The sequence below is a fragment of the Triplophysa dalaica genome, chromosome 13 (genome assembly GCF_015846415.1).
Source record: "Triplophysa dalaica isolate WHDGS20190420 chromosome 13, ASM1584641v1, whole genome shotgun sequence".
NCBI lineage: Eukaryota > Metazoa > Chordata > Actinopteri > Cypriniformes > Nemacheilidae > Triplophysa > Triplophysa dalaica.
Window position 1 is genome coordinate 11,097,482 of NC_079554.1, and position 13,803 is coordinate 11,111,284.

Below are 13,803 nucleotides of genomic sequence, written 5' to 3' on the forward strand. Positions count from 1 at the left end.
TATTTTCAGGCATAGTGCACAGATGACCGTTGAACTTGCTTGAGTAGCTTGTCCTCCGGCTCATTGAGTGACCGCATAACCCATCTACTTATCTATGCCAAGAAACAAACAACACACTGTATGGAGAGAAGCATAGAATTGTGGGATGTTTCCACACACATTTATTCTTTAGATTATATTATTGCTATTAATTATATTATATAATAAGGGATAAATCACCAAAAATAAAATCCTGCCATCATTTATTCACCCTCATGTCGGTTATCTGTATATGACTCTCTTTTCCGTTGAACAAAAAAGAAGATATTCTGAGAAATGTCTCAGTGGTTCTGTGACCATAAAGTGGAAGTCAACATATCTTCTTTTATGTTCTGAAGAAAGAAAGTCACACAGGTTTGAAGCGGCATAAGGATGAGTGAGTGATGAAAGAATATTCATTGTTAGGTGAATAATCCCCCAACAACTTTAGCACCACGCTACAGTTTATTCAAAAGCTAATATAAAATGCCGGTTTGTCCTCGCAGAGTAAAACACCATACCATCACCGTCTCTAAGCACAGTAACCGGAGCGCAAGACTCCAACAGATCACCGCATATTCCAGCCGGAGTGTCTTTTCTGCAGTTTCTCTGCAGTTACTCCGCATCCTCTCGCCTTCCTCATCAGGTTAATGATGATGAGGAGCAGCAAGAGCAAAAACGTTGTTGCTAATTCGACACTTTAGCTGCGTCTGAGACAGGGAGTTGGCAGAGATCTTTTCCCAGCTCAGCACCTGAGCTCAGGGCTGGATCTGCACCTGGACTGGCTGCTCAGTCACCGCATCCTTGGAGAGAACAAAGAAGTTTAACCTACAGCATAATGGAAAGAAACAGGAAAGGAGAACATGTTATTTCCTGTTTGCTTGGAAAAAATATACACATGGAGGTGAGCAGACATAAAATCCTCATCCCAGTACAGTATTTGAATAAAGAAAGCATCATGTCAACTGAAGACATACTTTGGATCAAATATAGACATGTGAAAGGACAATTTTAACCTACAAGGTTCAATGTTTTTTTTAAGTTGCAATGAAAACCCACTTGGCTCAAAAATCTGTGATCTACATTTTGCTCCGCTTAGTTTAAATGGACATGATATCTTTGTAGCATTATAACCAAGATGTTGGACTTCTCTGTTGGAAGACAGTTGTAAGGTTTCTGGAAAACTAGGCCATGCAGGGCTGCTCAAGTGAAGATAAAGTGTGCATAAACACACACACATACGCGTGCACACACACACTTCTGAGTGTGTATATCTTATATATATTTTAAACCTCCAGCCGTCATTTTTTGCATGCATGCACGCACTGAGATGCGCACACACACACCTCACGCACATCCACTGGGAACTAAAGCATGTTACCTTTATAATTCATTTACACAGGTTTGTCACTGCCGTCCTTGGCTAGCTGAGACTGAATTTGTGTAGCCGCACAATAGCAAAGCACATGACTGGATAACATGCAGAGATGAAACTGTGAGTCTAAGAGCTTTAGTGCATCAAATGTATGTTTTGTGCACACCTGTGTCTGGGTCAGTTGTATCCAACACCACACCTCGTTTTCTTGTGCTTGTTTCCTGTGCTGCCACACTAGAAAACTAAAGCAGAGAGAGAGAGATAAAGTCAATGCGGTCGCTCGGTTGGGGGTGGGGGGCTGCTGGTGGGGGGGGTAAAGGGAAGAACATAAATCTGCTGCTGTCTTCATCCTGCTGGTCTCATCATAGAGAAAAAGAGAATGAGAAAAAGAGGGGGAGGAGTGTGAAAAAGTATAGAAGGAAGATATAAATAACCAAGAAAAGCGAAGGGGATGTATAAGAGCAAAATAAATAAATAAATAACTAGGAGAAAGAGAGGCGGTAGAGAGACCTAGAGACCCGCACTACTGTCCTCCAGGCTGCCAATGTGACGTCATTGGTTGGCTGAGTGGGTCACATGATAATGTTTCATAAGAAGGGGGTAGAATACTGGGAACCTGTTTACAGCATCACTGTGTGTGTGTTTAGTTTCCAAATAAGTGATGTCAGCGTTCACATGGAGGGATTTGGAGTTTTTTTATCAGTGTTATTGTTTGTATTTTTAATCCAAGAGTCACCTAAACTCCACTGGTGTGACTATTTTATCACTTCTGTATTAATTCACTCGCTAATTCTGAATCGTTCAAATATAATAATTTTCTTGGTGTGTCTATCTACAATATATCATGCAATCAATCTCAATGACATATCACAAGTTGTCCTGTCTCATGTGTTTCAGTATTTAAAATGATAGTTCACCAAAAAGTCCTGTCATCATTTGCTCACACACTAGTCATTTTAAACCTGTATGACTTTCTTTATTCTGCAGAACACAAAAGGAGATATTTTGAAGAATGTCATATCGACACCCATTCACTTTTGGTTTTGTGTCCATACAATAGAAGTGAATGGGTGCTGATGCACAAAATGTCTTCTTTTGTCTTCTGCGAAAGAATGAAAGTCATAAGTTTGAAGTGACATGAGGGTGAGTAAATGATGACAGCATTTTTATTTTGGGGTAAGATGACAGAGAAAGTTCTGGCATGAAACTCTAGATTGCACAGGCCCAAAGCCTAACCCAATCTGACATAATTTTACCGTTTTCAGAAACCCTCCTCATTCCCCAGCTCCACCTGTATAGATCTGCTACAAGGTGACCACGTAAGCTATGCAGGGGTTAATTCATGTATGTTATATGTGCAGCAGAAGCATTCCTTATATGCACACAGCAGCATGCTCAGGATATATTGGCACTAGCAAGTCTCTGTACTTGCTTCGCCGCAGCAGCAGCGTAATAGATCTATTCCGCCAAGACCAAATACATTTATATGTCAGGCACACTGCCATGCTAAACCCTCCAAGAGTTGTCATGACAGAACTATCCCTTTAATATATTCCTCCTATTCAAACATAAATTGCAGAGATAAAAATTGTGACCCTGTGACTTAAATGCATATTTAATATAAAACGTCTAGTGATTACAAGCTGTCAAGTTGTTTTATTTTGAGTTCAAAAGTCACCAAGGTTATAAAATAACATGTTTGTGTACTGTGCAGGGATTTTATATTGCTTCTCAAAGATGAGTTTACCTTCCCTCTCTCTTTCTCTGGTCTTGCTCTCTCTCTCAAAGAGTTTGTGAGTTTCTACAGTAATCCTCCAGACGGTGAATTACTTGACAGAATACGTCATCACTCCAAAAGATCCAAAGAGAAGATTTGTGTCTCCGTCTCCCTCCTTCTGGTCTTTCGCTCCCTAAGATTATTACTTTTCTTAATCCCGTCATATCTTCCTCCTCCTGCACTGATGCTCTGATCTTCAGGCCCATCAGCAGATTAAGCAAAGATAGGGAGAAAGACACCTCCTTTAACAAACTTCACAAAGATTAAACAGTGTTTATGCGAGTGTTTATATCTGCCTCCCAAGTTAAACATGTCAGACTAATTCAAGAGATCATACGCATCCAATAGCAACACTTTCTCATAATGCATTTCTATGAGGAAGCGGGACAGAGTTTGTCGAGATGAGGCATTAGGTTTATTCCCTATTCAACACACTCAAACTATCACATCCACTACATGAGCTGTGAGGCGGGTGCAGGCTGGGATAAACACAATATCATGCGGTGTTCTGAAATTTCTGAAGTCAATCGGAACTGAATGTGCTGCAGTTTTGTCAGAAATGCATTTTGTGCTGGTGCACCGTTGCGTTGAAATCCTGTCTGTCGAACAACTAAAGTCTCTGGCTTGAAAATGCAATACCTCTTTAAATGCTGCAGTGTGTGTATGCCGTAGCCACTTAGTTGAGCGCTGATCGTATGCAGTGATGCTGTGATTTAGTATCTCTTGCTCTCTATGTCCTCCTTGGTTTAACAATGAGCTATGATGGTGACACTTGTCCTTCTCTCCTGTGAGGTATTTGTGTCTACGTATATCAGTCGTACGTTTAGCTGTGATTATCCGGCTGCCTGGTTGTGGATTAGCAGGTGGCTATAGGGGATTCAGGGAGGATGGATTGAGAGTACTGCACATTTTATGATACTTCTGCTGTCTGTAAGATTAACACACTTGAACATGTATACAGTATGTAGTGAGGAATGGATTGTAGCATTTGACCGCACAGAATGCTTTGAAGCGTAGGTGAAATACTGAAAATAAGTGAATTAATGTATAGTTAATTAAAGTTAAAACAATAGCTATAATAGCTTTAGCATTAACATTACATTAAAAGTACAATATGGTTGCATTCGTTAACATTATTTAATGGGATAAAAATGAAAATTCCTTCATGATTTACTCACCCTCAGATTGATCCAAACCTGTATGCGTGTCTAGGTTCTGCTACACACTATGATATGCCAAGGAGGAATCTCAATAACCAAACCGATCTCCCATTGATTCCCATAGAATTTAATTCCCCTACTAAGGCAGAAAATGCAGGATGAGATCTGAAAGGTTTTAAGGTGCTTAAAAGGTTCTTCACTGCGATGCCCAAAAAACCTCAAAGAACCATTCAGATTAGTTTAATAGGACTAGGTGTTTTAATCCCACTAGTTCTGCACCGTTTAATTGCCCAATAGAACATTTTCCACGCCTTATGCATGACATGGGGAAGCAGTCAAGAGTATGAATAGAGGAAAGGTCTGAGGTTTCTCTGGGTTCGCCGGGCAGGCATCCTCTGTGTTTGGGGGATGTATGATTATAGAAATACATACCATATTTATACTTACCTTTCCTTGCTATTATCAAAGAGATATCTCATGAGTTGAGTGTCCGATCCCACTGTCATCACATCCATTATCCTGGGTGAAAGATCCCTTTTGGTGATGTGCTGCTGATAATGCCCTTTTAATGGTTCCCGACAATACGACACATCGTCAGTTGTGCACCTCGGCCTCATTGGGTGTTTCAGCTCTTCATCACAAGACACCGCAGGTTGATCCAGCCTGGATGTGTGTCGCATTCAGTCAAAGGTTCTTTAAAGAAAGTTTCTACATCGGACACGACCGGCATGACGTGACACAATATACACCTTTTTCTTTATGGGTTTGTATATGTTATGAGTCGCGCATCCACTGTGGACAATTATCATTGGTTTTATTGTCTTCTGTCGTGTACTCCAATGAGGATTACCAAGTCAAAAAAAGATTAAAATGTGAACTTCATTTAGCGTACGTGTCCAAGATGTACAGTAGCCAATAGAAAATATAAATTCATTCTTTATGAAGAGAACTGGAACACAGTATCCTCTCTCATTATGGTCATTATGAGGTCCAGTTGGACCGTGGCCCACATCTTCACTGTCAGACCCAATCAAACCACAAAAAGACATGCAGAGCAAGAGAGAGGATTGATTTTGGCTAGCATAGAATAAAGGTGCAGATTCCTAAAAAATCTGCACTGCAGTTTGAAAACAGCTATCAAAAATGTTGGTTTGACACTGAAAGATTATTGATGGACAACCCACATAATAAACAAATGTAATTTTAAGATGCATTGAAGGTTGAGATTGACAGTTAACAAAATTCAGGAAATGTTCAAAAAATCTTTAAATGTAGTAGATAAACTTGAGATTTGTGTACAAACGAATGAGGATTCATTGGAGATGTACGTGAAGAATACAGAGGGAGTCTGGGTCTGGTTCATTCCATGAACAAATTAAAGGATTGACACACTGGGGGAGCGAGATGGAAAAGTGCACGAGAGTTGTTAATCTCTCTCTGTTGATCTATGCCCTGCTGCCCGTCCATATGGTTACATGTATGTGTCCGTGAGAGAGAGCAAAAAATGGAGGAGGAAACCGGGGGCAAGGTGAATGACACATGCCAACATTCATATAACAGGATGGTTTGATTAAACAACAACCTGGATCTGTGTTATTGTGGCAGAGGGTTTTATCTGCGGTTTTAGATTCTAGAGAACAAAGACATGGCTTATGGCTTCAGACAACAGATTGCTGCTTTATCTTAACCAGGAAAGCCTATTTTAATTAACATCTGCCTAAACCCCTTAACGAAGGAACAAACATGACCATTGTGTCCGATCTTTGCTTTGTCTGTATATCTGTAGATTTTTCTCTCCTTAAACATACAGTATATAAAACTCGACTGGAAAATAAACTAGAAGTAAATCTTACTTAATCATATCTACTGTACATTTAATTGCAGATAACCATTATACAGTAATATCCACCATCTTAATACTTTACTTTCCTTCTCTAGCGTCTTTTGCAGCCTTGTAGAATAAGATTTGACTTTCATTTGCTGAACATCTAATGCGGGAACATCATGACTTTATAATGAAATCCTTTCAGTCATCTCCTACAGACAGGAATCAATTGGGAAATATGCATGCTTAAGTGAACTAGCACTGTCCCATCTCGGATGGTTTGTCTCTATGGAACCCCTTTAATATATAGTCTTGCGTAGCCAGATCTTCATACTGAAGGTGTGGAACTTATTACCGCTTTCTTTGGAAAGGCCCGCCCAAGAGGCCATATAACTGACAGGTAAAGCAACCAATCACGTTTACTTTTGGGTCGCGTCATGTTTACAGGCATGGAAATGTCCCGCAGTAACAGACCGATGTACATTCACGAACGTGTCAAGTTTACAGAAACAACAATGATTATAAGTTTATGCCATGAACTTTGCACAATAAAAGAAATTGAGCGTTAAGTCGATCGCAGGTGAATTCTTATAGCAAAAGTTGTAAACAAGACTTTGATCAGAAGGCTTTGATGTTTCCAAGCCGACCGTTAAAGAACGCAACGCGCATATCTCCCGGAAATCCTGTGAAATTCAACCAATCACATTACGACTTCGAACACGCTGAAGTGTTTCCAGAAAGTGTGCCTTATGCATCAGACGTTCATCAACGGATCGTGGGCGTTGAGGCTGAGACTATGAAATATAAGAAGATGATGTTTCAGGTAATCATTATAATTGCTTTCGATGGCGGAAGCAGACAGTCACACTACCCAAGAGAAGAGGGGAAGAGTGCCTACCATTATTTGCTATACAGTTCTGACAAGTTGGATGTAAATTACTATGACTACATTTACATTTATTCATTTGGCAGACTCTTTTGTCAAAGCGACTTAGAAGTAGGAGAGCATATACTCATTTTGTCAACACACTAAACTGTACTGTTGGTAATCTGTTTACCTGTCTGTCGGTCTTAGAGTTGTTTTTATAGATGTGTTTTCAATTTTGTTTGAGTTTTATAACTTTTAAATTAGCTTTTATTTTACATTTTTATATTATGTTCATTTTAGTTTAATCTTTAGCTATTTTGTTTTGTGTTTTGTAATTTTATAATTTATTTGTTGTTGTTTTTTGTTATAATTTGTTATAATTTTATTCAGTTTTATTTTACTTTAGTTTTTTTTCATTTTTTTCATTTATTTTACTGCCCCAGGTTAAACATATTGCAGTTTTTTCTTGAGTTAAATTTTTCATATTTGTTCATTCAGTTTATTTAGGCCATATGTCTGTCCGTCTGTCTGTCTGCCTGTCCATATGTAAGAACTGTCTGTATGTATGTCTATCTGTCTATCTATCTATATGCCTTCTCTGTCTGTCCCTATGTCCATCTGTCCATATGTATGTCTGTCTGTAATAACTTGGTCTGTATGTGTGTGTGTGTGTGTGTGAGTGTGTGTGTGTGTGTGTGTGTGTGTGTGTATCTGTCCATCTGTCTATCTATATGTCTGGCTGTCTGTATGTCCATCTGTCTGTCTGTCTGTGTGCAAAAACTGCTGTCTGTCTGTATGTATGTCTTTCTGTCCATCTGTCTATTTATCTAAATTTTTATCTGTCCATATGTCCGTACGTCTGCCTGTATGTATGTCTATCTGTCTGTCTGTCTTCATTTCTACCTGCATGTCTATCTATATACAGTTGTGTTTAAAATTATTTAACCCCCACTGAAATTGATTGTTTTGGTCGGTTTGACATTGATTATGATCATTCAGTCATCCTGCTTACAATTAAATCAAAGAGGCACGTGTAGGTCAGACAAATATAACAAACATTTATAATGAAATAACCACAAATGTCTTTTCTGAGCTCACATCATTATCAGTTTTATTCAACCCCCAAGTGACATTCAATCTTAGTACTTAGTACAACATACATTTACAGTTATAACAGCTTTTAAACATGAAGCACAGCTTGACACAAGTGTCTTGCAGCGATCTACGGGTATCTTCGCCCATTCATCATGGGCAAAAGCCTCCAGTTCAGTCACATTCTTAGGCTTGCGCACTGCAACTACTTTCTTTAAGTCCCACCAGAGGTTCTCAATCGGATTTAAGTCTGGTGACTGCGATGGCCACTTCAAAATGTTCCAGCCTTTAATCTGCAAACATGCTCTAGTGGACTTGGAGGTATGCTTGGGATCATTGTCCTGTTGAAAGGTCCAACGTCTTCCAAGCCTCAGGTTTGTGACGGACTGCATCACATTGTCATCCAATATCTCCTGGTACTGAAGAGAATTCATGGTACCTTGCACACGCTGAAGCTTCCCAGTACCTGCAGAAGCAAAACAGCCCCAAAGCATGATTGACCCCCCGCCATGCTTCACAGTAGGCAAGGTGTTCTTTTCTTCATAGGCCTTGTTCTTCCTCCTCCAAACATAGCGTTGATCCATGGGCCCAAACAGTTCTAATTTTGTTTCATCAGTCCACAGAACACTATCCCAAAACTTCTGTGGTTTGTCCACATGACTTTTGGCATACTGCATTCGACTCTTCTTATTCTTTGGGGACAGCAAGGGGGTGCGCCTGGGAGTTCTGGCATGGAGGCCTTCATTACGCAGGGTGCGCCGTATTGTCTGAGCAGAAACTTCAGTACCCACATCTGACAAATCTTTTCTCAGTTCCTCAGCAGTCACACAGGGACTTTTCTCCACTCTACGCTTCAGGTAGCGCACAGCAGTCGAAGTCAGCATCTTCTTTCTGCCTCGACCAGGTAGCGTTTCAACAGTGCCCTTTGCCTTGAATTTGCGAATGATGCTTCCTATGGTGTCTCTTGGTATGTTTAACATCTTTGCAATCTTCTTATAGCCATTGCCCTTCCTGTGAAGAGTAATCACCTGTTCTCTTGTCTTCCTGGACCATTCTCTTGACCTCACCATGTTTGTAACCACACCAGTAAATGTCTAGAAGGAGCTGAGTATCACAGTCATTTTAAAGCTGCCTAATTGGTGCTTATTAGGCTTTATTGCTGCTCCCTGATATCCACAGGTGTTTTCAATACCTGATTGAACACAACTGTATCTGTCTGTATGTGCACCTATCTCTCTGTCCGTCTACGTCATTTTTCAATTGTATTGCCCCAGCAGAAGGTTGTGTGATTAAGCTGTGTTGGATCGTATTCAATACTGGGGTTAGGTGGGGTTATTCATGAGTGGCGTTTTCCATCACAGAAACTCAGAAGGCGTAATTTCATATCATCGACCGGTGCAAAGTTATTGCCTTTCTTCAAGTTCCCAACAGGATTTTATGTCTTTCACTAGCCATGTAACAGAACCGTAGAGAAAGCAGCCCTTGTTCTCTAAGGACCGTTATTGAGTTTGCACACCTGAGGTACTCCGATCAGTGCTCAGCAGTAAGTGAGATATACGGCCGTTGTCAATCCGAAGCCCTTTTTCTCTTTCTTGCCCTCTCTGGTATGGGGTGTGACAGGCATAAATACTGAGACAAAATGCTTTATTTTAAACCAGGTCCCCGGGGCACGGCATATCTCTTGGTGCTGTACACAGTATTGTCTGTATTTGTCCATCCGTTGATTTATCCCATTCCAGACGGCCCTGAGAGGGATCTGCCCCAGCAATGGTCATAACATCATTCACTTTACAATCATTTGACTTGATCTAATTGTTTTCTTGTTACTATTATGCCACTCTCCCCCAATCTTTTAGTCCTGATTAAATGAACCGATGAATTCAACCACCTAATTATGAGCTCGGCCCACCCTGGCAACCGCACAAAACTGTCTAGCCAAGTCCTACATGGACCATGTCACATCTTAGAACTGGAACTAAGCCCACATTTTTTTTAAATAGTGTAATTACGAAGATTGCTTGGATTTTATCGTAGCAATGGTCCAATCAGACGCTGCATTTAAGGTTCTGGTGACTGAAGCACTACTATGTTTGGACCACCATATTTCTTTGTGTTCGGGCAAAACGGATCTTGTATGACGGTTTACTTATGTATGTGAAAATACTATAATGGCATTTGAGAAACGATCTTGAATTCAAATATACAGTAAGATGGATTTCTTTATGTGCTCAGCTCCTGTCTGTGGGAGTGTGTGTAAATACATTAGAATACACAAGTCGTAAACAGACAGCTGGTTACGTTTGTAATGCAGAGCGCCTCATTTCAAAGGTGAGGTATTTTATATTCTGGTATTTTGTACTTGTGCTTCCCGAGGACGAAATGTGTTTGTTTGTTTGTTGGTTATCAAATCAGGCCTCTTGCACATACCTGTGCATAGAGATTAAGCAGCACATGTACTTCTAAATGAATCAAGTCAAAAATTGTGATTATTCAGTCTCCTTTACCTGACTTTGCGTTTCTAATTGGCACTGGGACGATGATGACACGTTCATTGTGTGGTAATATATCTTGCTGACCTACTTGTGTATGTGTGTGTGTTTTCACAGGTGTAAAGGAGCGTCACACTATGGTCTCTCCGCCGAGAGGAAGCGGCGCTCTCAGGAGGAAGATTGTACCGATAGCACTTCAGAGCTCACAGTGGCAGCCCTGCCCGGAGAGGGATGCCCCTCCTCTGCTATTGCCCTCCTATCAGATGAGACCGGCCTGGTCAACCCTGCCTACGAGCCCAGTGTGGAAGACAACAGCCAATCCGGTAGCACCACCAGCCTGGCGGCACGCAGTTCCAGGAAGAGTGAGTGTGAGTGCACACATTGTGTGTGTATTTGTCTACAACAGTGCAAATCTTTCTTCGTTTTTTTGTTTACATGTTAAAATAAGATTCTAACATTTATTAAAAAATAAATATAAAATTAACTGGTAGGTTTAACATAAAATTAAACCTTTTGGAAAACAATATATCTGTAGGTCACTTTGTATTTGTGGGTATGTGTTTAGGTAAAATATATTTTTTTGTTTCATTCTGTAAACTACTAAAAATATTTCTACCAAATTTCAATTTCAGTTTCAATTTGCAATTATTTGCAGAAAATGAAAACTGGAGAAACAGGTGAAAATACAAGAAAAGATGCTCTGTATATTTTCAGACCTCACAAACTGCCAAGAAAAAAGCTTTATAATAACTTTTAAGCAATACAGCAGTAATATTTATACATTATACATAACAACAATTATTTTTTATGCAATAACCTCAAGTATTCATGTGTTCTGTCATGCTTTCAGTCCTCTACATTGCTGTTAGATGGATGACTTTTTGTTACTCCTGAGGTTTGACTTTGTTGAAATTCAACAGACACTGGACTTGTATGGTCACAATACATCTAGAAATGCTGATTCAATAAAAATTTGAAATTGTCTTTTTTCCCATGTATGGCTTTACTTATAGAACTATTTTCGCCTTAACAATTACAGAGACGATCAATCTAACAGATGTCAATTGTGCAAAGTTGTCCTCTGTGCACCTTTTATGTCATTTAATTCGAAATCAATTCAATGTCTTGAAATTCATGTCTGAAAGGTCCAGATGTGACACTCAATTGTTATCATTGTTAAAGAAACATGGAGCAGGAGAGGAGGATAAGTTCAAATATGCTGTATGAATACTTTATGAGGCCTGTTCCTGACCTCCACAAAGGAACTCAGATGTGTTGCATTGTCAGACATCCCCTGGAAATGTGAATCCTAGAGAATGGACGCAATAAAGGCGGCTGCACCAGCATTTCCGAGTTTGGAGCTGGAAAAAGAATGACGCTACAGCCAGACAAGCTGTCGACCTCCAAACCAACCAATGCCGCAGTCCATTAGAGACTTTAAAAGAGAGCAATAGACAGACAGAAAGAATGATATAAAATGTTAAAGAAGGAATGATGCATGCATAAATAACAGTATCCTCATCTTGCTGATTTTAAATGGTCCCCAGCCTGGTCTAGCCTTATTTACTGGTTTTAGGAGGTTTTCAGACAATTTAACATGCCTTACTGGGAGATCTAACTGGACCTACTAAGAGCTTAAACAGCTTTGTCTTGCTTGATATTTTAGTGTTTGCAGGGTGGACTGTCTGAAAGTTTCTCCAACAATGTTTCAAGCTACACAGACATGCAGATAAAGTACCCTGCACTGTTTTATGCTTATTCATGTCTGACCTAAAGAAAACAGAACTAGCAACAGTAAAAATTTGAATTTTACTGCGGTACACAAAGCAGGTGCATCTTATTTTTGAGGTTCATCGCAGGTGCATTTTATTCTGATGATCAACCTAAAACCAACAAGGGGTCAATATGATTGGCTGCCGTGTGTTGGCTTGTCTCTGATTGGTTGTAAGTGGACAGTATATTGTGTGAGGGACATGTCCAGGCATTTGTACCTCTGTTTCTATCACACTCACTTTCATCTTCATCTCTTTCGTTCAAAGATCGCAACTTTGACCGGTCATCAGTGCGCAGCCGCTCCTTCCGGCGACTGAATCGAGCGTTCAGTGTCCTGAGGAGGACTAAGAGTGGAACAGTAGTGGCCAATGAGACCACCGAGGAGAGAGACAACCTCAGAAATGCCCACAGACCACCAGAGGGTGAGTTTTTGTGCATCTGGTAAATATTGCATTTGCAACTAAAAGACATTTTGGTTGGTCTTCAACTGGTCTCTCAGACTAGACTTTCCTTTATTTTACAGACATTTCCGTTAATGCTAAAATGCAATTTAATGCAGTGCTAAATGAAAACACGGTTGAAACCACTGTTAAAATGAATACGTAAAATTCCTACAACTAGTTATGAAGTGTCCCTGTTCTGTGTTTACTGAATGCTTTATAGTATCATTACTGAATAAAGGGCTAACTGTATATACTAAACAGTGTTACAACTAGGTTTTTGTGCATCAACAAAGGTAAATAAGGGCCCACAAATGCCATTTGAATTAAATTCTGTTAGCTTAAATGGTTTATAAATACTGTGGTTAAAAGTCCTACCGGCATTGTTAAACTACACAAAACAAAAACACCAAAGCATGTTCGGATTGAACTTTTAATATACTGACAGCTATTATCATGTATTCAATAACATGTTAAAACAATATCAGCGAATAATAAAGGAGAACAAGAGTGTGTCAGAAGGTGACAGTCTGGTTTGGGTCCGTTCAGCACCGCAGTAGCATATGGTCCTTTAATAATCAGATGGAGCCCGACGAGGCTGGTCAGAGAGAGAGAGAGAGAGAGAGAGAAGGAGAGAGAGAGAAGAGAGAGAGAGAGAGAGAGAGAGAGATGAGTTTGTGTGCTGGGACAGAGGGATTGAATGGCTGTCTGAATGAAAAAGGTGAAGTGGGTTTGGGAGATTGAAAATAAATGTTGGAAATTCCAAAGGGGTTAAAGAAGGGGGTGTGTGTGTGCGCGTGTTATGTAACACCCTCAGGTTGCTGTAGTAATGAGCTTCACTTTCTTCCTCCCTGCAAGCAATCAGAACAGATGAGGAGAAAATATTGACTTTGAAAGAGAGAAACTGCAGATCGTTGAGAACAGGGCGAGCGAGAGAGGGTAATGGAGAAATGATGGTTAGATAAAAAGAAGAGAAAAATAACCGA

General features: G+C 40.0%; 1 protein-coding gene across 4 annotated transcripts in view; it reads left to right on the forward strand.

Annotated features, from left to right (window-relative positions):
* Positions 1-13,803, forward strand: part of lnx1 (ligand of numb-protein X 1) — a 35,342-nt gene that overhangs the window by 12,623 nt on the left and 8,916 nt on the right. For 2 of the 4 annotated variants that reach the window (XM_056765199.1, XM_056765201.1), the window contains 2 exons: positions 10,722-10,972; positions 12,644-12,799. In XM_056765199.1, coding sequence (XP_056621177.1) covers positions 10,722-10,972; positions 12,644-12,799 — 407 coding nt within the window. The remainder of the gene's footprint in view (positions 1-10,721; positions 10,973-12,643; positions 12,800-13,803) is intronic. The other 2 variants (XM_056765200.1, XM_056765202.1) reach the window with 1 other exon arrangement.